The sequence below is a fragment of the Periophthalmus magnuspinnatus genome, chromosome 21 (genome assembly GCF_009829125.3).
Source record: "Periophthalmus magnuspinnatus isolate fPerMag1 chromosome 21, fPerMag1.2.pri, whole genome shotgun sequence".
In the NCBI taxonomy this organism is placed as follows: Eukaryota; Metazoa; Chordata; class Actinopteri; order Gobiiformes; family Gobiidae; genus Periophthalmus; species Periophthalmus magnuspinnatus.
This window is the reverse complement of record NC_047146.1, coordinates 5,417,675-5,444,438: the sequence shown is the minus strand read 5'-3', so window position 1 is coordinate 5,444,438 and position 26,764 is coordinate 5,417,675. Positions and strand designations below refer to the sequence as shown.

Genomic DNA, 26,764 nt, shown 5'->3' with positions numbered 1-26,764 from the left:
AAATAAAGTGTTATGACGTAAAGGTGCTAGCGTTAGCCGTTTTAGCTCGAGCTCAGGTTTAACAAACGAATAATCGAGGCTGTTTATGTGAGATTATAGACTGTATATCTATGCTGTTACTGTTTTTTACTGTTCATGTGTAATATGCGTGTATGTATGAATGTTTTAGGACCCGCGGGCGCTCTGTAAACTCCAGCGTCTCGGTCGTCTCTGAGCGGCAGGAGACGACTAAGACGTCTGGACTGAACTGGCTTTAAACTAAATTCACTTATTTATTAGAACTCTACAGCACTTTAGCCACATACGCACTTTATAAATAGACACTTTAGACCGTATGGAGTGAGTTTTTTGTGATCTGTGGAGTTGTTTGATTGTTTTTTGTGTTGTCCTGTCTCTTGTCTCGTTTTACACGTGTATTTTGTACTGGTGTTTATTAATGTGCGTCGTCCCTTTTAAATAAATAAAATAAAATTTAAAAAAAATATATAAATGGACATAGCTAACCCGCTAGCTGCCGTGTTCCAAACAGGAAGTGATCATGTGCGCGCTTCCGGCCCCATCGACTCTGGCTTCAGTTCACTTTCTATTGAAAAGCTGTGGCTCCTCTCTCTGTAACTGCTGCTGTCAGATTTGTCATTTTTGGTCTTAAAATGTTCGGATTAACCCGCTCTACGTGATCCTGGGGTTTTTATTTCACTCTCGTGTTCGCTGTGTGTGAGATCTCTCTGAATGAGGCTTTATAGAGTCTGATGATGCTTTTATAATCTTTTGTTGAATTGCCAGGAGAAGAGCTATTGTGAAAGTAATATCACTTCAGCGGATGAAGCTCTCGAATTTGATGAAAGGAAACTCGGGTGAGAGCTCATATTGGCTCTTGTGGTTAGAGATTGTCATTTATTTAAGTTTCTCATTCAGAGTCAGTGCCGTGGGAGAGAGGAGAGTGCGTTTCCCTGGGGTCGCTGCCCTTGAGCAAGACGAGTTTGTGTGAAGAGCGCAGAGACCGAGGCAGGAGACGGAGTTAAACATCCCAGGATTCAGTCAGTCAGGAATACAGACTGTATATGTCAGGGGCGTCCAAACTTTTTGCAATGAGGGCCAGACAATTAAAACTATTAAATTAACTATTAAACTATTAAATTAACTATTAAACTATTAAATTAACTATTAAATTAACTATTAAACTATTAAATTAACTATAAAATTAACTATTAAACTATTAAATTAACTATTAAATTAACTATTAAACTATTAAATTATTAAATTAACTATTAAATTAACTATTAAACTATTAAATTATTAAATTAACTATTAAATTAACTATTAAATTAACTATTAAACTATTAAATTATTAAATTAACTATTAAATTAACTATTAAACTATTAAATTAACTATTAAATTAACTATTAAACTATTAAATTATTAAATTAACTATTAAATTAACTATTAAACTATTAAATTAACTATTAAACTATTAAATTAACTATTAAACTATTAAACTTTTTTTTACTTTTTATTGCAACTGGCTTTCACCTTTCAAAAACAAAATGAATTACACACAGATTATAAATATGAAAAAGTGAACATTTAATCTGTGGTTTGGATTATCACAATAAAATTAATTCACTGAGATTTTCAAATTTATTCACCAAACGAACTGAGACTGGACTGAAACTGAGATCTGGACTGTAGTAAATCGGCCCGGTCTGGCTCAAAGACGGTGGTTTGGATGCGCAAAATGTCACAGATGTGAGTCGGGCTTGTCCTCGCACGGTTCTTGTTAAAGTTCATAACCAAGAACTAAACAAACTCAGCATTTTCTTAGCAAATGTTCAAATTTCTTTAAACCTGTCGTCTTTATCCGATTGCCGTTAAAAGTCAGTGAGAGCTCGACCTCGGAGCACGACCCGGATCTGCTGCCATCCTTGGTGAAATATAATATGGCTTGTAAATGTGTATTTTACGTTGGTCAACAGGGCAATGGGCCACACATAATATTATATAACAGGAAGTGATCATGGGTGCACTTCCTGCTTCCGACTCTGGCTCCAATTCACCTTCTATTGAAAAAATGTGTCCCCTGTCTGTGTAATTGCTGCTGTCAGACTCGTCATTTTGGTCTTAAAATGTTCTCGTTAAGTGATTTTTGTGTTTTTACTTCACCATTTTGTCTGTAAATGTCATAAAGTCTGACAGGGCGACCAAAAGATACAGACTCGGGGAAAGAGTTCAGAGTTTATTTGCAGAAACGTGAATGTAAATGAAGGTAGACGGAGCAGACAGTTGGGAGCGGTGTCGTACTGCAGGCAGTCTTCTGAGGTGTTCGTGGTGGTCGTGGAGGGCTGGGTCGGAGACGGAGGATCACAGTGGATACGCGAACAAATAAACCTGAGCATGACATGAAGAAAAAAACAGAAAATGACAAGAAAATACCGAACGGCGACAAGACGATCTGGTGCGTTGGGTCGTCTGTTCTTGATTGCTTCATCAGAGGCAGGTGTGTGGAGGTGGTGCCCGAGTCTCCACCCAGCTCCAGGCTCCAACACAGAAGGGAAACAGCACAAACCACACACAAAAAACAAAACAAATCCTGACAGTAAATCAAGATCTGAACATTAATAACAGACAAATCAGGCGCGTTCTTTCCCGGAGCAGCAGGTTTGATTGATTGAGCTCTGCCGTTACCTTCAAAACCCTCGACATAAACATCATCGGTTCATCCATCGATCCATGGGTCGGCTCCTTCCTCTTCCGACCGTGTTTTACTGAGTTTAATCTCACGCTAAAACGCCAACTCTCCCTCAGCAAATGCATTTTTAGTTTATTTTTATTTCCGTTTACGTTTTAATACGCGGGGACTACTTAGCGAGAGTCGGGCTTTTGAGCTGATCTGGTCGTAATTACCAAATGCTTCCGTTCTTTCCCCACATCCGCCTCTTCGTTCGCCTAATGCTGTTTTCATTTCGCAAAGCTCATTTAGGGAATACAGAGCCGCATTAAATGGCATTGTAAGTGTTGTAATCAGACCGAATGTGCTCTCAGAAGCGTTTGTGTTTGTGATTTTTTTGTCCCCGCAGGTACTCAGTTCTGGTGTCTTTTGGACATCGTGCCGATTAAGAATGAGAAGGGGGAAGTGGTGCTGTTCCTCGTGTCCCACAAAGACATCACGGACAAGAAGAAAGAGCAGAATCCAGAGCAGGGGCCCGAGACCGGTGAGGAAAAAGTCTTTACGTTTTATGTGATCTAACGCACAAATGTCACAAGTGTGTTTGATTTCCCATAGCGGGTTTTAGCAGCATCCGAGGATAAGAAAACACGGTATTGCAAATTGCTGGATGACACTACACAAGTTAAATTAACACCGTTACCATGGCAACAGACAACAAAAGTCTGAAGTTGGCACGGATCAGCTGTAATGAAAGTTTAGTGTATCTCAGAAGAGGTTTTTTTGTTGTTTTTTTTTCTAGAGATTGACTGAAATGGGTTGTTTAGGCAAGTAACAAAAGAAAGCAACATGAAAAATGGTAAAATAAGAAGTAATTTAATGAACAAAGATGTTAAAGGGTAAACGAAACTAAAAAAAAAAGTAAAAAAAAAAAAAATTGAAATAGGTGGTATCTCGTAAAGTTAAAACAAAAACAAAGGTAAAGTCTGATAAAACACACATTGTTACACTTGACTAACAAACACAGAGTCAGAACCAACGTAGTGACGTGACAAAAGAACAGGTCGTGAATCTTCTTAAACGAGGTGAGGCGGCTGAAAGTGGGTCCCGGGATAGGCCGGGCTGGAAAACCGTCCTCCAATCACAGGAAAGGGCTCACACAGCCAGGGTTTAATGTGGAAAGTAGACGACGAAACAGACGAAACATAACGCACAAATACAAACAACGGAAAGAACTTGAGGCCTAGAGCTGGAATATTTAGAATCCAGAGAAGCTAATTACCAAAACAATGAGCGATTTGGATTATTTTACTCAAATTATTTAAGTTTAATTTACTGAAAACTCACCCATATCCCCTTTTTTTTTAGCATAAATCTGAATCTGTAGTCATGTTTTGTGCAGTTTTTTCTCTGCACTAAAGTGTTAAGATGAAGCTTTGTGTGTTTTTAAGCAGCAGGTCGGCCAAAACAGAATATCGCCCTCTGCTGGAGATCCTGATTCTGATTAAAGATGGCCGATCATAGACTGTGTACACTCGTCTCACGTTTATCGCGGGGGTCACGTTCTAAAAATAACCCGCAATAGACAAAATCCGTGAAGTATCAGCTTTATTTTTTACAGTTATTCTCTGTTTTTGTCTGTAAAACCCCTCACCACACACTTTATACACTTTTCTCACACAGGCGTTAACATTTTCTCACATTTCTCTCTCGTTTAAACTCTCTCAAAGTTCAAACCTTCGTCGGCGTCTTTGTCGGTGCAGAACGTTTCATCGACATTTGTGGGTGTGGGTATTTGTGTGGGTTTTGTCGGGGAGAAAACAAATTGCAAACGTACAGCACTTCAGAGTCACACTGCGATCCAACGTTTATGTAAATTCGTCTGAACACATTCTGTACTGGACAGGAGACACGGCACGGAGGAGACTGATGGACAATGGTCTACAGTCCAACAGCCAATCAGGACAAAGAACACAATGCACGTTCATACGATGTAAAAAAGCATGAAAAAGTGCGCAAAAAAAAAAAATCCAAGAAACGGCGAGACCGCGAAAGGTGAACCACGATATAGTGGGGGACAACTGTATAATAAATGGACATAGCTAACCTGGTAGCTGCTAGTTCCAAATGAGAAGTGATCGGGGACGCACTTCCAGCTCCATCAAATCTGGCTCCAATCCGCTTTCTATTGAAAAACTGCTGCAGTCAGACTCGTCGTTTTGGTCTTAAATGTTCGTATTAACCCGCTCTACATGATCCTGGGGTTTTTATTTCACTTTTGTGTCTGTAAATCAAGATATGAACATTAAAAACAGACAAATCAGGCGCCTTCTTTCCCTGAGGTCGCTCCCGGTGGCGTTAGCAACAGGTTTGACACCCTCGCTCCGGATTGGCTCTTTGGTTGCTATGATACTTACGGTCAGAAATCCAAATATGAACTCAATGAGCTTCTTTGGACTGGAGCTGAACGCTGTGGGTCGACTTTTCCACAGTCGGTACAGTCAGAAAGAGTGAATTCTGGTCCCTCTGTTGTTGTTGTTTTTTTTTTCATCTCCAAACGTCTTGTTATTTCCCCAGACTAACCTCACACACTCGTTAGGCCCACACACGCCCCTCTGTGATTGATGTGGCTCCGGCTCTGTTTTTGTCACAGCCAAATCTGGGTGCACTTCACACACCGCAGGGACTCAGACACTTACGCAAGAAAAAACTTAAGAATTAGAGCTCGGGCTGTTTTTGGTTTCACAACATCCACAACAGACGTCATTTACACAAACCATCAGGAAACAGGTCGACTCCAGAACACGATGGCTCACCTCCTTCCCAAGAAACCTGAGGAATTCTGGAGCAAATCTGTCAGAAAGTTGAATTAAATATTATTTTGACCTGAAACGGAAAAAAACAAAGACACAAAGAGGTTTGAAAATCGTTCTGTAAAGAGAATAAGATGTAACTCGGCCTCCAAAAGCAACAAAAAACATTCTGACTGATCAAAAAATCCAGTTTTGTTATGTAAAAGTACAGATACCAGAGCAAAGTGTCACATGAAAAAATGTGCTTAAGTAAAAGTTTAAAAGTACTTGTTAAAAAATGCACTTAAAGATGGAAAAAGTAAATGTTTTTGAGTCTTATGAAGCTTCAAATGTGGGGATTTCGATAAAGATTTGAGCTGAATTTTGTTCCACAGACAAAACTGAATCGATTGTTTTATTCTGTTTTTATTTGTTTATTTTTGTTTTGTTCAAATTATGAAGAGAAAACGTTCTGAACTAATCCTACACTAGACCAGGTTTAAACCAGGACTAAGCCAGGACTAGACCAGGTTTAAACCAGGACTAGACCAGGACTAGACCAGAACCAAACCAATTCTACATCTGGACTAAACTGTGCTCATTTTCTGATCTTTGCTCTAATGTTGTTTCCTCGTCACAAACAGACCTGGAGTTGTGTTTTGTTTTTTTTTCATTCACACACGTTTAACACACAAACCTGCAGATTTAGGCTGAGTTCTTCTCTTAAACTGAAAACACTCTGTTCCACCTTGTGATGTCATCATGTGGTGATACAGGAAGTGCTCCGCTGTGTTTTTAAACTTCACACGCCTTCATTTCTAGAATCATTTGGATCATTTCAGCTAATCTGGAATTTCCAATCTATCCTGAACTGAAGGTAAAAGGAGCTGTTAACTTAAACTACCACTTCATGACATCACAAGGTGGAACGGAGCATTTTGAGCTTTGGAGATGTTACAGACTGATAATAAAGAGTTGGAGCTAACATCATTCTAACATGGTTTAGATCCATTTTGTGTAATATAGGCCCTGAAAACGATCTGAATTCCACCCACGTTCTCGCTGACACGTTACACTGTGGTGCATCTATAGCCACTTAATCAGCCGTCCGAGTGCGCCCTTCACACTCGTCTGACTCATTTCTATAGCGTGACCCTTTTTTTACTGGGAGTTCAACCCGAGTTTCCTGTCGCCGTTGGCAACTGTTTGCCATCAGCCTGTGTGACCTTTTGCACTGCCGCTTTAATCTTTGTGAGTGTGCCTTAAATCTCTGCCCACTTTTATCTCCCCGGTGCCGTGAAGTTTGGCAGTTTAAGCCTGTAGACCTCCTATTACTTCACACCTGTCTGTTCAAACTCCATTTTTAACTTTAAAACACAGCCCTAGCCCTGTCACGATAACGAAATTCGAAGTTGGACATATCGCTGAAGTAGCGTAGACGATAAACGATGATATTGAAACTTATTTACGCCACTGACGCACAACCGAAGAGCAGGTTTAAACCACAAAAACTATTCAAAATCTACAAAATTGTTCAAAATCGTGAGCTGCTAATGATAAATAAACAGCAGAATGAAACACTTTAGTCGTTAGTTTGCATCTGTAATGAGCCAGACAAGGTATTTATTCAAACTTTTACAGCTTAAATCTTATTATACAGGCGGAAAATAACCAAAAATGTCCCAGTAGTGCAAAGAAAAAGTAACACGATAAACACTGACCCCAAAAAACATTGTTCCAGCTTTATATATAGAACGATAAGTGGATATAGAGATTATTGTGACAGATTTAACACTGTGTAGTTGCTGTAGTTTATAGACTGCAAACATAGACTGTATATAAATGGACGTAGCTAACCTGCTAGCTGCCCCGCGTGCTTCCGGGTTTGTCAGACTCGTCATTTTGGTCTTAAATGTTCGTATTAACCCGCTCGACGTGATCCTGGTGTTTTTATTTCACTTTTGCGTCTGTAAATCAAGATATGAACATTAATAACAGACAAATCAGGCGGCTTTTTTCCCTGAGGTTGCTCCCGCTAGCGTTAGCAACAGGTGTTAACCCAGCGGTGCGGGGAGGGAAGTGGCGTTACCTTCAACATCCTCCCTCTGGATTGGCTCTTTTTACTGTCATACTCGTGATCGGAAGTTGGAATATGAAACTCGGCTCCAAATCGGCCGCTATAACTGCTAGCCTTGATTAGCTTCACCCTCAGTAAGTTCTGTTTTCTGTTCCATCAAAGCCGTTTCAAATATCCTGTACAGAGACAATGAGCTAATTGGATTTCGCGGTCCAAATGAAAATGATTGCGTTACAAGGGCGGGTATTTCCAAACACGACATGTAATGGGGATGGAGTGGCTCATTCATAAACGCTAAAATCGATTGAAAGACAATTATACAGCTACATAACAGATTAAGACCCTGCACCACCCTTTCCAACATGGCTGATGGATCAAATGTGCTCCAACCACAAACGGGACCGGTGTAAATCCGTCTTGAGCGGCGTGTGATGTGAGAGCCAGCGGGCGAAAGAAATGGACTTTTGTGACCGCGGGAGGCGTGTGGCACATGCCCAAAAGGATGACCGCCACGCTTGTTTTCTTTGTGTCACTCTTCGCTCCCTCGTGACGCTCGTTTGTGTCAAGTTACTTCACCTCAGTCGGAAATAAGCGGAAAAAATATCCGTGTCCTTGAATGCTACCGCCGTACGCCGCCACTGTCGTTTTTGTACTGGGGGTAAACGGGTAAAGACACGGTTTAGAGACAGCGGGAGAGTTTTTGCCCACTGATCTGAAGGTTGGAGGTGCGATTATTGTTGCGTCCTTGGGCAAGACGCTTAACCCGCCTCGCCTCCGCTGTCCGCGCGTGTAAAACGTATTAAAAGTAACGTAAGACATATTTGTACTTTTGCAAACTGCTCCTTCTGCTTCTCTGAGCTGTTCTGTCGTTTCTCAGATGAAGAGACCGGTCTGGAGGTGCATCAGGTGACACGGCCTCCGGGTTTCAACGCCAACCGCCGCCGCAGCAGAGCCGTCCTGTACCATCTGTCGGGACACCTGCAGAAACAAGACAAGAGCAAACTCAAGATCAACAATGTGAGTGGTGTTGTTGTTCTTACGCACACAGAGCACTGGGCTGTACCTCCACTGGACGTCAGATCTGTCAGCGTTAAACAGGGGAAATAATTCTAGACGTGGGATGGTGGGGATGGGGGGATGGTGGGGTGGGGGGATGGGGGGATGGTGGGATGGGGGGATGGTGGGATGGGGGGATGGTGGGATGGGGTGTAGCCTCAGGTCTCAGTTTTTCCATTATTTTTTAAAGCTCAAAATCCCAGCGGGCGTCGTCTCTGAGGCTGAACAGGATCATGAACCAACAGAAAGTAGAAAATCCAACAGTGAAACAGATACTGGTCAATAACCATCTCCTCAGACCCTCCACTGTCCCACAGCGCCCCCTGTCTTTAGGTTTAGAAACCTCGAGGAGAAGCACCGTGAAGGAGAGATCAACTCCCAACTTTAACCAGGACTGAACCAGGACTGGACCAGGACTGGACCAGGACTAAACCATGACTAAACCAGGACTCAATCAAGGTTAAACCAACACTGAACCAGGACTGACCCAGGACCAAACCAGAATCCAAACCAGGACTAAACCAGGATTAAACCAGGATTAAACCAGGACTAAACCAGGGCTAAACCAGGACTGGCCCAGGACTGACCCAGGACCCAAACCAGGACTAAACCAGGTCTGAACCAGGATTGAATGATGACTGACCCAGGACCAAACCAGGACACAAACCAGGACTGAACCAGGTCTGAACCAGGACTAAACCAGGACTAAACCCAGACTGAACCAGGACTAAACCAGGATACAGATGTGTCTAACACGCCTCCATTTGCAGATAAAGCCTGTAGGGCCAGAGCCCACTCAAGACTAAGGGTCAGAGGGGGGCTCATCTAGGAAAGGGGGAGGGGTCATCCAGCCAGGTGAGGGAAGGGGAGGATCCGGGTCCACAGAACAGGCTCAGGGCGTATGAGGGGCGTCTGAGGTCCAGGCACCTCAACCACTGCCCAGAGGGGAGTGGGACAGGGAACGACTTGTGAATAACAATGAGGTGAAGGGCTTAGTGGATAATCTAATTTGTAAAACATTCAAATAGTTTACAGTAATATGTCCGAACCGGAATGAGTGAGATGTACAAAATACCACAGTTTAAACAGATAAACAGATTACGAAGAGTTTATATTTGTCCCTGTACTGAGTTGATCACTGGCAGGACGAGTGCACTTAACAGATGGTCTAAGGTCAACACTCATACTCTGCGGCGGGACTTTAGGTCACGCTGCTGATTTCTGCTGATCTCAGTGGGTAAAAGTGCAGACTCACCTGTTCTGAAAAGATTAATTTTTAAGTTCAGTCAGGAACAGTTACACCGTGAACCAAGAGACAAAGGAAATGAATTCTTAACACACCAGTGATCCAAAACATGCTGATCCCGAACAGGCCACGGGGAAAAAAACCAAAAACTCTTTACTGTTGTACTTGTTAGTGAGTGTGAAAACAAGCCACATTTTGTCCAGGTCAGAGAATTTCTAAAACTGCAGCTCATGTGGAGTGTTCAAGGTGTTTAGCGCTGTGTGTGGAGACGCTGTTGAGGTGGGGGCACATTAGACGGGCACAAATCAAGGTGGGTGCAGCATATTAGACAGGTGCAGATCGAAGTAGGTGTGTATTAGACAGGTGTAGATCGAGGTGGGGGCACATTGGACAGGTGCAGAACCAGGTGGGTGTGTATTAGACAGGTGCAGATTGAGGTAGGTGTAATTAGACAGGTGTAGTTTGAGGTAGGGGTAATTAGACAGGTGCACATCGAGGTGGGGGTACATTAGACAGGTGTAGATTGAGGTGGGTGTGTATTAGACAGGTGCAAATCAAGGTGGGGACACATTAGACAGGTGCAGATAAAGGTGGGGGCGTATTAGAAGGATGCAGATAAAGGTGGGGGTACATTAGACGGGTGTAGATCGAGGTGGGTGTGTATTAGAAGGATGCGGATAAAGGTGGGGGTACATTAGACAGGTGTAGATTGAGGTGGGTGTGTATTAGACAGGTGTAGATGGAGGTGAGTGTTTATTAGACAGGTGTAGATTGAGGTGGGTGTGTATTAGACAGATGCAGATGGAGGTGGGTGTGTATTAGACAGGTGTAGATGGAGGTGGATGCGCTTGGACAGATGCAGATGGAGGTGGGTGTGTATTAGACCGGTGCAGATCAGTTAGACAGGTGTAGATGGAGGTGGGGGTACATTAGACAGGTGCAGATGGAGGTGGATGCTCTTGGACAGGTGTAGATTAAGGTGGGTGTGTATTAGACAGGTGTAGATGGAGGTGGATGCGCTTGGACAGATGCAGATGGAGGTGGGTGTGTATTAGACCGGTGCAGATCAGTTAGACAGGTGCAGATGGAGGTGGGGGTACATTAGACAGGTGTAGATCGAGGTGGATGCGCTCGGACAGGTGCAGATTGAGACGAGTGCTTGTTGGACGGTGTGACAAAATGGGCTTTTCTCCGTCTCACCTTTTTAATTGAATCATCAAACACACTCGTTACTTTAATGATATTTTATTTGATTAAACGTAGTTAATTCAGTTCAACACAGGTGTGGGTGTGGTCGTGGGACGGACCGTGTGGAGAGGAGAACTGGTTTAAGTTTGTTAGTTTCTTTAGTGTTAATGTCTTATGTTTTTTGTTTCAGTGTTTTCAGCATTTATAGTTTATTTGTAGCTTAGTTAAGAGACTTGGGCCCAGAGAAAAAGGTCAATATGAGTCAATAGAGCTAATGTTTTACCCACCGCACCTGTGAAAAATATGGTGTGTACTGGGGGAGGAGCTTCCTGTGTAGGTGTGAATAAAATCATGCTTATATTTTATCATTAATGAACTATATGCTTATAATGTGTAGACTTGACTTATATGAAATGGTGGGAACAGGGACTTTGTGTTGAGATGGTTTTCTGGACATTTGAAGCGTGATGTTTTATTTAACATGCTGAGAAAAGAAGCGTGCGTTACCTTTAAAAGAGACGTATGCCATGTGTTTAAAGAAATGCACGTTATCTGTTATAGACTTGTAAATCAAGTGTCCAAATAAAAGGCCACCGTGAGAAGAGGGAAAGCGGAGAAAGGCTCAGACGCAGGGAGGACGCGGGGATCTCCGTACGTGCGCTTTCTTCCCTCTGATCGGACTAGAATTAAGTCAATATACGTGTTGTGTTGAGTCTTTTTGGGGTAAACGGCGCGTCGAGGACAGAATTTTCCGATTAGACGTGGATTTTCTCCTTAGTTTCTTCATTTCTGTTGCTTTGTTAAGTCGAGCACAGTGAGTTTTTTTGTCCACGTTTTACCGCGGTGCTTCAGAAAAATGTTGTCGAATGGGATTTTTCCGAGTCTGCCTCCTACTTTGGCCACGTCGGACCTGCTTCCCGACACACAGGTGCAGATTGACGTATTTGTGTATTAGACAGGTGCAGATATTATCCCGTATAATCTCCGTGCTTTATGTCAATCGATGCAGAACATGTTCGGAGAGAAGCCGCCGATCCCGGAGTACAAAGTGGCGGCCATCCAAAAATCCCGCTTCATCCTGCTTCACTACGGGACCTTCAAGGCGGGCTGGGACTGGCTGATTCTTCTGGCCACCTTCTACGTGGCCGTCACCGTGCCCTATAACGTGTGCTTCACTGTGGGAGGGGGGCGGGACGAGGGGAACACCAACGCCCCCCGGAGCCCGCCCAGCGTCAGCGACATCCTGGTGGAGATCCTGTTTATTTTAGGTCAGTACTTCAATCTGTAACGTTGTTTTTTTTTGTGGATATACTTCACTTTTGAGCACATTTTTGGGTAATTAGCGTCAGGGGTGGTGTCAAATCAATGCCAAAGTGTCAGAGAAAGAAGGGAACAGTTGGGGATTTTTGCGATAGCGCCTCCGGAAAGAAAAGGGAAGCAAACGGGAATTACATGATATGACACAATAATCAAATCCGTGACATCTGAACACGCTTTTGAAATCCTAAAAATACTTTACATAATTGTACTTAAAGGAGGTATCAACATGTACTTTTGCCCTTTTTCACACAGCTACCTCTATTTTACAAATCCATCCTTATTTTTCCATTGATGCATCAAATAATAGTGTAATTCCAGTTTAAGTAGAAGAAAAATATGAAAACGAATGCACTTTTGAGTAACTTTTATGCAAGAAAACAATAAAAAAAAACTATCTGGCCAGATCGGAAACACTTTAAATTACATAAATGAACAATAATCAACATTTATACAAGAGATTATGCAGATTGTACTTAGGGTTAGGTTTTTACAGCCCTTCCTATAAAAAAAAGTCAGGCGTTTTTGCAGCTAAGACGTTGATTTTGCCAGGTCATATTTTTTTGGAATGTCGACTAAAGAATATCGGAAGTTCTGCAGCTTCTGAGTTTGTAATCTTCGGGTTTGGATTTACATGAAGCACAATTGGTTGCGGAGTTACGGTAATGGAAAGTCGACAGATAGACGATAGAATCCGCCGCAATAGGGTTAAACACACCTGGTACAAACCGTGTCGTCATATTCCTAAAGAAAACAGGGACTCGTTTGTCAATAAATAAATGAAAGTAAATGACCCAACCTCAGAAAAGGACTGTATTTAGGGCTCGTTTAGTGTCCACAGTCTCCCCAGAACAAAGTGACCAGATGCCAGTGGTTCTTCTCTTTATTGACGTTGCGTTCACGGTTCACGGTTCACGTTTTATGATTCACGTGTTCATGTTCACGGTTTCTAAAAGGCAGAAATAAATACGATGAATGTGATGAATGATACGGCAAATAAAATATCAAATGTACGGTAATAATAAACATTTTTATTTTATTTATTTAACCTTTATTTAACCGTACAGCACAGTTACAATTACATCACACACACACACACACACACACACACACACACAGACATTTCAACACATCACAAAATGGATTCTTAAAAGTAATTACAAATCATAGACTTAATTTCCAAAACTTTCAACATAGATTTAAACTGAACTATTGGAGTCAGTTCTTGTAATTTCAAGACTTTTTTTTGTAAATTATTCCACGTTGAAGGCGCAGAATATTGAAATGCCACTTTACCCGTCTCTGTGCGGACACTCGGGACAGAAAGAAGCGTGAGGTTTGAGATCGCAGAGCATAATGTCCATAACAACTAGCATGCAAATACAGAAGATAGAAACACAGGAAACATTAGAAATACGCTGTAGATAATAATAATAATAATAATAATACAAAGCAATAATCAACTAAAAGTGAGACCATGGCGCTTTCTTGCCTAAAGTGCAAAATTCAAAGTGTCCTTGAATGCACCACGGACGTCCGCAGAGTGCAGTGAAAATGCAAAGGTCTGCTGGTCAGTGAATGCATCAAGACAAACACAGGAAACAGAACTAATTAAGGCCAAATACTTATAAAATAATGAGATTAACTTACGTTCTCAAGGACACATGAACAATTGTAGTTGAAATAAAAGAAAAAACCCAAAATTGACTACTACTACTACTACTAAAAGTTCCGCTGGTGTCTGCTGAAGCGTGATTGGCTGAGGAGTGAGAAGAGGTGGTCTCTGATTGGTTAAGATGGTTGCTAGGCTGGAATATCCGAATAATAATGTGAAAAATAGTGAAAAACTAATGTCTAAACTAGGAACATCATAAACAAATAACAAAAAACAGATAATATGGATAAAATCACACTCTTGTTAACATATAAACGGACATAGCTGCTACATTCCAAACAGGAAGTGATCGCGTGAGCTTCATTCGACACAGTTTACGTCGAATACCAAAGTTGAACTGTACTTTTTGCTGTCATTCCTGCGTAGCACTGAAGGGATATGAGGCATTACGCTGGTCAATTACGTCTAATGCAAACTCATTTCCCCCGAAAGTTTGTCTCCGTCCACCTCATTGTGCGAAACTTATGAGAGCACTTTAAGAGATCGTTGGGTTTAATGGAGCCGAATGGTATAAACGGCAACAGTAAAACTCTATAGGCGCCCTGCAGTAAAGTTACACACGTTTGTCGCTCCGTTTCTTTTTGGAAACGTTAAAAGGTTAAGTCAGGTTTCGGCTGAATTGTCACAGTGGTTTTATTTCAATTAGTGGTTTTGCTATTAAAATAATCGTAATGCCCTGGGACAGACTGAAGGAAGTGAGAGTTGGGGGACCACTGTGTCACTTTTTTTCAGACCAAGGTTTAGTTTGTTTTCATCCCTGACAGTTTGGACTTTTCACTAGGCTCTTCCTCATGTTCGATCAGCTGATTTAAACAGGTTTTGGCGCCATCTTTCTACCGTCAAAACGTTATTCCATGTGGTCTGGGACGGAGCAGACACCATCGGGACAGAGGAAAACAAACATCGCCTCTGGATTAATACCGAAACGTGCCGAAGGGACCTTAAACCGGGATGAGGGGGGGCGTTTTTACTCTCACACACCTGCGATACTGTCCTGAAGAAGTCGAACCGCAGATGGCGCTGTCGTCCTGCCTCCACCGGTAGGAAGACGGCGCCAAATCCTGTTTAAATCAGCTGAACGGGCACGTCACAGCGGCATCACGTGACCACTGTGAGGCGCTAGTGAGCAGAGCAAACTGTCAGAAGAAAAACAAACTGAACCTTAGTCTGAAAAAAGAATCTATTAAAACAGCACAAACACAATGAGCCACTGCCGCCTCAGTATGGGCAGTAATAATGGCATTGTGGTGAAGTTATTTGGACCGAAGTAGCCGCGTTCACGGTGGGAGTGGCTCAGTTCACTTTCAGTATGGACAATAATAGTGGGATTAAAATGGCCTTTGTAGAGTCGCTGTTTTCATGCCCCATAAACTTTACCAGAACAAATGACTGAGCAAAATACTTCTCATCTCGCCTGTTTTGTGTTTCTTTTATATTTCACTGACAAAGAAACTCAAATTTACCGAACTAATCAATCAGATCTTCCTCTCTCAATCTCAAAATATACATCTGTGTTTATTTTGTGATCAAATTTTTATTCAAGTGTCGAACTCAAGTGCAAATATACAGGTTACAGTCCGATTACATTTTCTCCCCTTTTTCATCACCTCACCCCCGGCCCTCCACCCTCCACCCTCCACCCTCCACCCTCCACCCTCCACCCTCCACCCTCCACCCTCTACCCCGGTGGGCATATAGACAAAAAACAAAAGAAGAATTAGTTAATTAATTAATTAATTAATAATAATAATAATAATAATAAAAAACATATAGAAATAATCCAATGTAATAATAATAATAATAATAATAATAATAATAATAATAATAATAGAAGTAAAAAGTAAAATAATAAAAAGAAATATACAGCTGTGTTCTGATTCAAGGTTCATCGTGTTTAATGTGTTTGGGGGACAAGGGAAATTACTGTTGTTAGAGTTGCTCTGATAGGTTATATTTAAGATTTTGCTAAAAATAAAAATAAATCATAATTAAAAAAATATATAAATAATAATAATAATAATAATAATAATAATAATAATAATAATAATCAAACAATTTTATTCCACATTGACATTTTTTTGGTTTAAAAATGTACTTCCTGGTTTGAGATCACGACATCACTCTGGGGGATTCCATAACTGTTACCTAGCAACCATGTTATAAACTGGGCCAAAACTCCTCAGATATAAACAGAAATTAACATTTGACAAATAACGATAAGAAAACGCAGTGATTTTGATGAAAACATGTTTAAAGTGCCACAAAAATACTGTATGTTGTCATCATGTCGTCAGTGTGTTTTAGAACCTTCTACTTCTAATCTTCAACATATTTTTCAAGTTTTCTTCACAAACTGTTTCTTGATTGGTGTAAAACTATAATTTATTTTTACAACAGGTTTTATCCACCAGATGAACTACAAATTTGAGAATGATAAAAAACATAATCACTTTAATTTCCTCATTTTTGTCAGGTTCAGGTTAAATATTTGCAATTTTTTATCTATATCTATTTTTTATCTATATTTATTTTAAACCCTGACCTTTGACCCCCATTAGAGCCTATAGAATCACACTGTAGAATCTGAAAACTGTAAAATCTGTGTCAATTCTTCCAGACATCGTGCTGAACTTCCGCACCACCTTCGTGAGCACGTCGGGTCAGGTGGTGTACGACGCCCGCTCCATCTGCGTCCACTACGTCACCACCTGGCTGTTCGTGGACCTCATCGCGGCTCTGCCCTTTGACCTGCTCTACGCCTTCAACGTCAGCGTGGTGAGTCATGCCTCTGCGCACCTCCGGGGGGCGTAGCAGCCGTCTGTGATACACGACGGGACGGGACTGGGGGGTTTGCAGATCAGGGTTCTCATCTTAGATCAGCCGTGGAAAGGACAGTCTCATGAATCTCAATAGTTTATTTTATATGTGCCAAGTTTTCAGACGGAGCACAACGGCGTCGTAATGTCAAGCCCTCCCCGGTGAGTCTCACGTCCTGTCCTCAGCCAAACTCCTCCACCGCTCCGGGCCCCGAGCCAAACAGACACGAGGCTCATTTTGATTTCCCTCGTGCTTCGGAAATAACAAACTTTTAGACGCGTTTGAGATAAAACTGTACAATCGCTAAACAGATTTCTGATCTGCGGTGAAATGCGAAGATATATATGAATAATTAAAGACGCATTGTTGGTCTAAAATTCACAAAACTCTCCTGGGTCTGAGCAGAGATCAAAGTCTGAAGCTCAATTATTCATACTCTTGTTGGTTTAATAGAACTAGAATTTTCTGAAGCAACTAATTGAGCAAAGAAACAAAAAAAAAAGAGATGAATCGATGGATCTAAGAGAGCTAAAAACAAGACAACAGGGAATCTGAACCAAGAAGAAAAGGTGTAACTATTTCTTACACAGCTCAAAAACTTCAGAGAATCTTCAGACAGTTTGAGATTCCGGTGTATTTTGAACTTACAAACACTTTAAGACAAAAACCGGTTCACCCAAAGGACAAAACCCCAAGAGATTAAAAGAAAAGTAATGTGTCTACTCCATTCAGTGAAGAGTGAAGTGAGCTAAACAAAACAGTCGCTCCAGAAAAGAAGGAACCAACACCGTCACAAGAGCCGCTCAGGACCCCAGTCTGCTGTGCATCTCCATCTCAAAGACAATAACCACTCCTTTGAAGATAGTGAAGTTCAGATCTGAGCCAGAGAAAAGAAATGGTTTGAGACGAGGAGTTAAAGAAGCTATTTTTGTTTGGAAAGAGAATCCTTCCTTAAACAGGACTGAGACATAATCTGTAAACCCAATCCTCAGACCCAAAACAAAGAGAACAATAGCAGGGTCGTTAATAACCCTTTAAGGACTGAGCACATTATAGACCAGCATAGCTCGTCTAGACTAAAAAATAATAAAAATCATGTTAAAGGAAGTATCAGAATGTACTGTATTTTTCACACAACTACCTCTATTTTACATTTCCATCTGTATTTTTTCGTTTAACGCATTAAATAAGTGACTGGGAACATCCCTGCGCCCTGATTGGTCGTCTTCCAGGGACAACGTGAGCAGATTACCGTAATGACAGTAACGTATTCAAATCCTCATGCCTCTGCTTTGAGACGCCGTTTGAATGTACATGATCGCACAGCCGGTTGCGGAGTTACGGTAACGGAAAGTCAGCAACCACTGAGTCTATTGGCGACGTTAGCATCCGCCGCTATAGGGTTAAAGATTGAATAGGGTCGTTTAAGCTGAAACTGGGGAGCTGTTTACAGTTTCAGAGTGGTTAGCTCCTCCCTTCAGAGAGATAAAAGACAGTGTCCCGCAGTGAATCTGACCAAAACTGAAGAAGCAGCTTGGACGAGCAGCGAAACATCTTCTCTCCTACAACTTTTTGTCCAGTTTACGGATTTAATTTCGTCTTTTACGATGAACCGATCCAGCTTTTTCTGTCCTGATACTGATGTCGAAACCAGGGCGGAGACTTAAAATATAATTCATTTCCTTCAAACACCAACAGCATAAGCTAAAAACGCTTTGCAGGAATTAAAGTTTAACTGTATGAGACATTTTGGGTCAGTGTGAACCAGTAAATCATCTTATTTCACCAGTTTATAAACCAAAAAAGTTAATTCAGTTCAATTCTTCTTTACTCTAAACAGACGAGGACAGTGACGATACAAACAGTGAACGTTTATGTTTTAAAAAGACGACCCTAATCCCACACCAGGGTCTCACATCGGGGACTGAAGCAGATTGCACTGAAGTTAATGTGATATCGGCTGAAGCGATGTTTTTGGAAGCTCACAGAATGAATCATATGATAAAACTGAAACCAAAACACACAAAGCAGAATTATCCCCTAAAGAAGTAAGTTAAAAAACATAAACTGCAATAAATAAAGAACAGAATGAAACGGTTAAGTCATGAGTTAGCGTCTAAAATGAGTCAAATAAGTTCATAAATCAACTTTCTTCAGCTCAAATCTGATCATAAAACACAAAAATAACCAAACGAGCGCGAAGAAAAAGTCCGCACGATAAAAACTGACTTCCAAAGTGACTGATGTGGATGGATGCAGTCGTCAAACATCTGATCATTACCTGATTTCTGGAGTTTTAGATGATTTAAACGTTTCATCTGATTCCTGTCGTGTGCAGGTTTGACGAAGAAAACGACGCGAGATGAGACTTAATTTTAAACAGTTTGTCTTCCAAATACGACAGTTCCTCTGCAGTAAATACATAAATCCTCCGCTATCGAACGAACCCGCCTCTGAGCTGACATGTGTTTGTGATTCCCAGATTTCTTTTGTGCTGTAAACGCACCGCAACAATCAGATCTCATTATCAGTTTATGTGATTATTCCGGTTAATCTGATTTGGCCACGTAACTGCGGCACTGAAAAAAAAGCCGGTTTCCTACCTGTTAAAGCGATGATTCTCTCGTTTTGACTTCGTTTGGTGGATAAAACCTGCTGGACGTTTAAGTTTTAGCTTTGAACCGATCAAGAATGTGAATAAAAGTTGGAAAATATGTTGAAAATGACAATAACAATGAATTCTGGTGTGAAAACGCTCATGTACACGCCTCTAAATCTCAGCGTTTATCGGTAACTCTGAGCCGCTTTTGAGCTTTAAAACAAATAAACGTATAAGAGAACTGATTATAAGGGAAGCCGTCAGTGAACCAGCTTCTGTTTTTCTTTGGAACGATGCGTTTACTGACATTAACTGGAAATATGTTTGTTTTTTGCCTAAGAAATATTCTGTAACCAATAAGATTCGTGAGGTTTGCCTGAAAATCCCACATAGATGATCTCTGTTAATGCTGTCACTTCAAAATTTCGCTTAAACGTTGCTTATCTTTACGTTTTCTGTCATAGCGCTGAAGAAATAGTCACTTATTTGTGGAATTACGCACTTTTGTGAATGAAAAGCTTAATACAAACCTACGACGTAATGCAAAACATGTACTTTTTGGTGTCTTTGAATTTAAAAAACTTGTCTTAAACCTAATTCTATCCAAATATCATATCCAATGTTGTAAATTTTCTACCCAGAAACGCAAACGTGTTGTATTTCAGTCCCTTTTATCCTCTTATACAATATTTTTTAAACTATTTCACAAACCCAAAAGCCTTGAAAAAAAAGCTCTGTGTGCAGAATTTAAACTATAAAATGTATTATTGTATTTATTTATTTTTGTATATATTTGTTTAATGCATAAAGCTCCTGAATGTGAATGTTAAAGCTGTATATTTCAATTAAAAAAAACAAAAAACAAAAATTCTGTCCAGACGTTCGGCTCAATTTACACAAAAGAAATTGGTAGTTTTCCGATTCAAGAACTTTTTTCCAATAGATTACATTAAACTTTGCCTTAAAATATCCAAAACGTAAATTCCCAAATGCTGAATCTGATAATTATGATATACAATAGAGACTAGACCCAAAATCTCACTGTATTACAACAAAAATCAGCATTTTAACAACATAAATTTTAGCCGCCCCACATCTGTATTCGATATCATTAATGTCGTCTGAAACTCAGCAATACATTTTTTCCAAAACTTTAAACATGATTTCAACAAAATAAAGGTGTTTTCTTATACTTTTATTTGTCAGATAATCATTTCTGTGACTTTAGTCCAGTTTTGACCTTGTGTAACACACGGTTGCTAGGAGACAGCTGTGGAATTTCCTAGTGATGTCACGATTTACAACCAGGAAGTAAAATTTGAACGCTAAAAACTGGACAAAAAGGTAAATTTATGAGTCAAATCTTAAATCTAACGGTCTGAAGTGTGTGAGATGAGTGGTCTGAGCTGTCGTCGTGTCTCTAAACCCGCTCTCTGGATCTCGTGTGTGTGTTTTGTGTTTTGCAGTACTTCGGGGTGAACCTGCTGAAGACGGTGCGGTTGCTGCGTTTACTGCGGCTCCTTCAGAAGCTGGAGCGTTACTCTCAGTACAGTGCGGTGGTGCTCACTCTGCTCATGTCCATGTTCGGGCTGCTGGCTCACTGGATGGCCTGCGTGTGGTACTTCATCGGACGCAGGGAGATCGGGAGCCCGGGGTCCTGGGACATCGGTCAGTGCTGTTTATGTCTCATGTGTAATAATGTCTTTATTTACAGGACACGTTCAAATCGAGTTTATTTCTACAGAACATTTAAAACAACTTCAGCTGAACCAAAGAGCTTCACATTAAAGTCTAAACAAAATATACACAGGAACAGAACAATAAATCACCTGTATATTCTGTTTAATATTAAATACCAGGGAGGAGAGGTGTGTTTTCAGTCTAGTCTTAAACTGTGTTAAAGACTGAGAGGATCTGACAGGCAGGGGGCGCTGGTCCAGAGTCTGGCATCAGTGAGCACAGTTTTGTTCTCAAAGTTGATTTATTAAATTCAGAAATAGTTGACAAAAAATAAGATTTACATAAGAGGCCGTATAAAGACGTGATTGGACAAAGTCGCACAGTGGGAGCTCGGGCGAGGTGATGTCAGAGGTCATGTGGTGATGATGTCAGAGGTCAAGTGGTGATGGTGTCAGAGTCATGTGGTTATGATGTCAGAGGGCACATAGTGATGATGTCAGAAGGCACATAGTGGTGATGTCAGAGGTCATGTGGTGATGATGTCAGAGGTCACGTGGTGATGATGTCAGAGATCATACAGTGATGATGTCAGAGGTCATGTGGTGATGATGTCAGAGGTCATACAGTGATGTCAGAGGTCATACAGTGATGATGTCAGAGGTCATGTGGTGATGATGTCACCTGGTATCAGCGCACTATTAAATAACTCTAGACCCTGTGTGCTACACACACAACACTGTGAATATTGGCAGCCTGATGAAAATCTTGGCAAAATGCTTTGTATCTTCACATTTATTTTGGTCACTTTTAGAAAAGGAACAAATGTTTCAAGGATTTTATTTGATCAACTGCATTTCTGTTGCCGTAGAGTCTAAACAACAACAACAACAGCCACAGTCCATCTGTTTCAGGCTCATGATTATTATGATACTGTGGAAGAGTCAGAGTGAATCAATGAGACTGAATATAAACTGTGTTTAATGTCTGTGTACAAAGCCCTTACATTAGATATTTACTCATGTCTAAAAGGAGCCGGTGTAGATGTCCATTATTACTCCAAAGAGAATTCTGCTCCATTTTCTCTTTGGTCGGAAAGCTTTTAGCCGGCATCTGTTTACCGCTGCCACATTTCACCAGCACTCTCTGTGTACTCGGAATATCCAGCCATGATAAAAACGTGATAAAGAGAAGATGAGATCTGCAGAGCACGGAAAGGAACACTTTCAGATTTCCAAATGATGTTTTTCCAGATTAAATAATTATGTTTTCTAATGAACTCTATTAACTAAGGCAGGCACGTTTCTCTGGCGCACAGGGACAGTGTAATTACAATGGGTTTGCCTCTTCCAAGAAATTTAGGCAAGACAAGAATAGAACAAACACAGGAGCAGACCGTGGAGAGAGGAGTGTGGAGGTTTAGAGAGTGCTGCTGTGGACAGGGCCAAAGCTTTTGAGGAATGATTCAAACAAGAACAAGTTTTTGAGTTTTAGGGTTTTTTGAGGAAAAAGTGAATGAACATTTTGTTTTTCCTGTACACTCCCCTGTTCTTGTAAAGAGTTTTGTTTTTACTTTTTACTTTTTTAACCTCCTGAGACCCGAGCTCTTGCAGGACGTTATTTGCAAAAACTGTTAAGTGCTTGAACACATACATTTTGTGTAAAAAACAAAATGAGAAACAATTGTGTGTAAAAAATATAATAAAAACAAATAAAAAATAAAATAAATAAGTAAATAAAATAAAAAAGAAATTAAAATATAATAAAAAATGAAATAAAAAATTATAAAAACAAATACAAATAAAAAAATATTAAAATAAAAAATAATAAAAATAAATAAATAAAATACAAATACAAATAAATCAAAATAAATAAATATTCTAAACTTTTACAAATATTCAAAATTGAACATGTTCTTCTAAAAATTTGCACTGTGACCTAAACAATCCAAAATGTGTTGTCCACAGATGAGGACACCAGGTTAATATACCAAACTGGGATGGGACCAAAGAACATGGTAAAGTTCTGAAAAGCACTTTTAAGGGAGCCAGGCTAGCAGTTATAGCAGCGAATTTGGAGCCAGGATCATGTAGCGCGGGTTAATACGAACATTTTAAGACCAAAACGACGAGTCTGACAGCAGCAGAGACAGAAAGAGGAGCCAGCAGGTTAGTTACGTCCATTTATACATTGCTTCATAAAATATTCGTCGTTACCATAAAGATACAGCAGATTCTCAAGGATTATAACTGTATCACATATTTTTACACCGCAAAACACTTCCATCTCATTCGTGCTTCGCCGTTGACGCTGATCACACATAACGCGGTCGATGTATCTTCACGCCGCATCAATATTACATTCAGAAACATAAAGCCCGAAGTGGACACACAAGAGCGGCCTGACCTATCGATGACAGCGGCTCTTTCACGACCGCGCTCTGGACGTGCTCATACAGGCGAGGCTCTTTCTCTGCCCGTCGCCGGGAGGGGGCACAGGTCGCCATCAATATTTAAAACGGAGCAGGGCTGTGGGCTGTTCATATAACTGCTGCTGTGAGCGTCAGGCTTCGTGGAGCTGGATGAGAGGAAGCGAAGAGTGACGAGTTTTACAGTATCAGGGCTCACTAAAGCATTATGGGTAATTATAAATGATAAACGGTCAACCTGCGAGTCGGTGGATCTGATGTTTTGGGGTTTTTTTAAAGACCGAGAGCAGGTTTTGAACTGAAAACGGTTCAAATCAGACGATGAAGACTCTACCAACTGAGCCACCGTTGCCCTAAGTACCTATTACTTCACTTAATACCAGTTACTACAGTATTACCCAGACGTTTTAATCCGTATAATTCTAGTTTTCCAAGTGAATTCTGTCTTTTGCCTTCAAACAACTAAAGCGATCCAGGGAAAAGTGAATATTTTTTGTGACACCTCTAAATATAGTGGAGCAAATGTACAAAAATACAGTCCCGGCTGCCTGAGTTTCTTCTCACGAATTTACATTTACCCCAAAAGACCTCCAAACATTTCAGTGTATTTGGAAAACAACGACTAAAGTTTAATTAGTTTTTGAAAGCGAATTAACATAAACCAAGGGCTGGCCTCTTTCAAAGCTAATGTTATGTGTGGGAAGTGTGGACAGTGGATCAAACCTGTTGCTAACGCTAGCGGGAGTGACCTCAGGGAAAGAAGGTGCCTGATTTGTCTGTTATTAATGTTCATGTCTTGATTTACAGACACAATAGTGAAATAAAAACACCAGGATCATGTAGAGCGGGTTAATACGAACATTTAAGACCAAAATGACGAGTTTGACAGCAGCAGGTACAGAGAGAGAAGCTGCAGTTTTACAATAGGAAGCGAATTGGAGCCAGAGTAGATGGAGCTGGAGGCGCGCACATGATCACTTCTTGTCTAACTCATTTTCACAGAGGGCCACATCAACAAAATGGTCGCTCTCAAAGGGCCAGATGTAACTTTAAGACAGTATAAATGTCACTAAATGTAACTGAATGTAATGCAAAATAAACACAACTACTTTTTAATCTTGTTAATTAACCGTTTCTATATTTATTACTTATTGAAGTTATAAATATTGCATGTGGATTTGGCATAGATAAGAATAAATGTCTGTGTAACTGACATTTTAAGACAGTCGTACCTTTTAATTTACCTTGTCGCGGGCCACATAAAATGGCATGGCGGGCCACATTTTGCCCACGGGCCTTGAGTTTGACACATGTGAGCCAGCAGGTTAGCCACATCCACTTATATATACAGTCTATGGGTGTCATCTTAAATAAGTCGCATTTGCACTGTTGTTCTGATGCTGCTGTTGTGTACATTTTCCACCTCTACGTATTTTATTTTTAAGCATATCTTTTTTAAAACTTTGTGCATGCCCTTTTTTTGTATTTGTATTTATTCAGTGTGTTTTTATGTTGCACTTCATCACCGCAGTAAGTCACTAGTTTGCGAGTTGTGTTCGCTGACGATGGCAATAAAAGTTTTCCGTTTCTGAGTTTGATTCTGACTGACGAGACAAGATTACAGAAGAAGTGAAATCGCTCTGAGAAATACAATCCCAGCTTCAAATTAATGTGAAATCAACTATTTTTTCCCTCAGTTTTTACGTATATTCTCCCCTGCGTGGTCCGTGAAACACATTACAGCCTGGATATGTGTCATGAATGCGGCGCGGGCTGCTGTGGAGTAACCAGCACCACGGACAGCTCACCGTTGTGAATTCAGCACCATGGACAGAGACAGAGGCTGAACACTGCGGTTTTGTGTGTGAACGTCACTGAAATGTCATGTATCTGAAACCCTGCTCTCCATTACACCGGGGGACAGGCCTGTTCTCTCACACGGAGCGGGAAATATCATGTTTGGCTCATAGTTCAGTCCATTATTACGTTGTTTTTTTTATGTATTTTGAGCCGATTTTAACACAACGATGATGCAAAAATGTGCTGGAGGTTTCGTATCGTGAGGCGTCGCTGAAATTCAAACGTGAGAATCAAAAAATATGTGTAATTTTTGTATTTTTAGAGCAGGTTGAGGTGAATAGGATTGGGTAGTATCGAGGGAATGGAGCAGTGATGGAAAAAGTAAAGTAAAAGTTTCAAAAGTAGAAGCATCACATGAAATAATCTAGTAAAATGATAAGAGTAGCTGTTTAAAAAGTACTTGAAGAGTAAAAAGTAAAAGTATTTTGTGCGGATTGTGAGGTCTTGTAAAGTTGTTTTTTTTTTCGATTTGTTTTTATTTGTATATTTTTGTTTTGCTCAAATTATGAACGTGTTAAAAATTAGAAAAACTCTCAGACGTTTTCCGCAGGTCTCACACAATCAGAAAAAATACTGTTACTTTCCAGTCCTGTTCAAAAATGTAGTGGAGTAGAAAGTACAGGTACTGCTCTCAAATGTACTGAAGTAAAAGTAAAAAATATTCACTTTAAAATGAAGTAAAGTCCAGTACTTTACCTTCCATCGCTGGATATAAATGACTGTACAAACTCTTTATGGAAATAGTTTCAGATTTGAAACCAGGACTAAACCAGGACTAGAAAAGGACTAAACCAGGACTAGAAAAGGACTAAACCAGGACTAGAAAAGGACTAAACCAGGACTAAACCAGGACAAAACCAGGACTACAAAAGGACTAAACCAGGACTAGAAAAGGACTAAACCAGGACTAAACCAGGACTACAAAAGGACTAAACCAGGACTAAACCAGGACTACAAAAGGACTAAACCAGGACTAAACCAGGACTAAACCAGGACTACAAAAGGACTAAACCAGGACTAAACCAGGACTACAAAAGGACTAAACCAGGACTAAACCAGGACAAAACCAGGACTACAAAAGGACTAAACCAGGACTAGAAAAGGACTAAACCAGGACTAAACCAGGACTACAAAAGGACTAAACCAGGACTAGAAAAGGACTAAACCAGGACTAAACCAGGACTAAACCAGGACTAAACCAGGACTCTACAAATGGACTAAACCAGGACTACAAAAGGACTAAACCAGGGCTAAACCAGGACTAAACCAGGACTAAACCAGGACTGAACCAGGACTAGAAAAGAACTAAACCAGGACAAAACCAGGACTAAACCAGGACTAAACCAGGACTAGTGACGGGGAGACAGTG

The 26,764-nt window shown here is 40.6% G+C and overlaps 1 protein-coding gene across 1 annotated transcript in view; it reads left to right on the top strand.

Moving 5' to 3' along the window:
* kcnh3 (potassium voltage-gated channel, subfamily H (eag-related), member 3) overlaps window positions 1-26,764 on the top strand; it is a 161,787-nt gene that overhangs the window by 116,446 nt on the left and 18,577 nt on the right. Inside the window, exons 3-7 of the mRNA XM_033987198.2 lie at window positions 3,076-3,210; window positions 8,410-8,549; window positions 12,032-12,290; window positions 16,632-16,789; window positions 20,897-21,098. Of these exons, the coding sequence (XP_033843089.2) occupies window positions 3,076-3,210; window positions 8,410-8,549; window positions 12,032-12,290; window positions 16,632-16,789; window positions 20,897-21,098 (894 nt within the window). The remainder of the gene's footprint in view (window positions 1-3,075; window positions 3,211-8,409; window positions 8,550-12,031; window positions 12,291-16,631; window positions 16,790-20,896; window positions 21,099-26,764) is intronic.